Genomic DNA, 1039 nt, shown 5'->3' on the forward strand with positions numbered 1-1039 from the left:
AAAAAAAAAAAAAAGACCATAAAACAAATCAATATTTTTAAAAAGGAATATTCTCCATGATATTTGGAATTTTGTCTATAATATATCCCCTCCCCCCGTAATGACGTTTTTAAACACTTTTCTCTTTCTTGTTAAATTTCTGTGAAACTTCTTCCTTGCTTTTACTGACATGCTGTAAAGAGTGGTTTAATGCTCTGCCTCCTCTCCCCTTCCTTCCTTAATATTTATGGAACGCTTACGATGCGTTCCAGGCCCCAGAGATACAACAGCCAACATCTCATTCGTGTCTCTAAGGAGTTAACAGTATCTCAACCTGCCAAATGGTAAAGCAGTTTCCTTCCATACACATTGACATCTCAATCTAGTATTTGAATCGTGGTCATTGGTAAAGAAACAAGGAAATGAGTCAATAGGAGATGTGACATGCTTTAGTGCACTGTATTTTTCTAGAGAATTCAAAGCTGATTAGTGGACTCCTTTTAACTTTTCTTTCTTTAATAGCAGAAGAGTTGATAAACGTTTTACCTGAATATACTCTGTGAGAGTGTTAAAGACTTGTTTTGCTACTTGGATGGCTTTGGAGAAATTGCGTTGACCTTGCTCATCAATTACGTCTTTCCCAGAGTAATACCAATAGAAGTCGCTAATTGATTCCTGGAAAACAGAGATATTATTAAGTTACATTCTGAAGTTACCACTGGCTATACAATTGTGTACTCTATACTAGAAAATTACTTTACTGAAATGCTGTAAAGAGTGGTTTATTTATTATTATTATCATTATTATTATTATTATTTAGACAGGTTTTTGTTCTGTTGTACCAGCAACAGTATAATTGGTGTCATCATAGCCCACTGCAGCCTCAAATACAAAGGTTCCCAAGTAGGTAGGACTACCGGTATGCACCACCATCCCTGGACAATTTTTTAAAAGAATGTTTCATAGTGATGGGATCTTGCTGTGTTGCCCAGTCTAGTCTTGAACTCCTAGCCTCAGGCAATCCTCCCACATTATCCTCCCAAAGTGTCAAGGGGGTCA

General features: G+C 36.7%; 1 protein-coding gene across 1 annotated transcript in view; it reads right to left on the minus strand.

Annotated features, from left to right (window-relative positions):
• The window catches only part of RYR2 (ryanodine receptor 2), a gene marked incomplete at its 5' end in the record, with an annotated part of 583561 nt that overhangs the window by 53893 nt on the left and 528629 nt on the right, over nt 1-1039 (minus strand). Inside the window, one exon of the mRNA XM_023519246.1 lies at nt 526-654. Within this exon, the coding sequence (XP_023375014.1) occupies nt 526-654 (129 nt within the window). The remainder of the gene's footprint in view (nt 1-525; nt 655-1039) is intronic.

The sequence above is a fragment of the Otolemur garnettii genome, unplaced genomic scaffold (assembly GCF_000181295.1).
Source record: "Otolemur garnettii isolate 467f Iridium unplaced genomic scaffold, OtoGar3 scaffold00165, whole genome shotgun sequence".
In the NCBI taxonomy this organism is placed as follows: domain Eukaryota; kingdom Metazoa; phylum Chordata; class Mammalia; order Primates; family Galagidae; genus Otolemur; species Otolemur garnettii.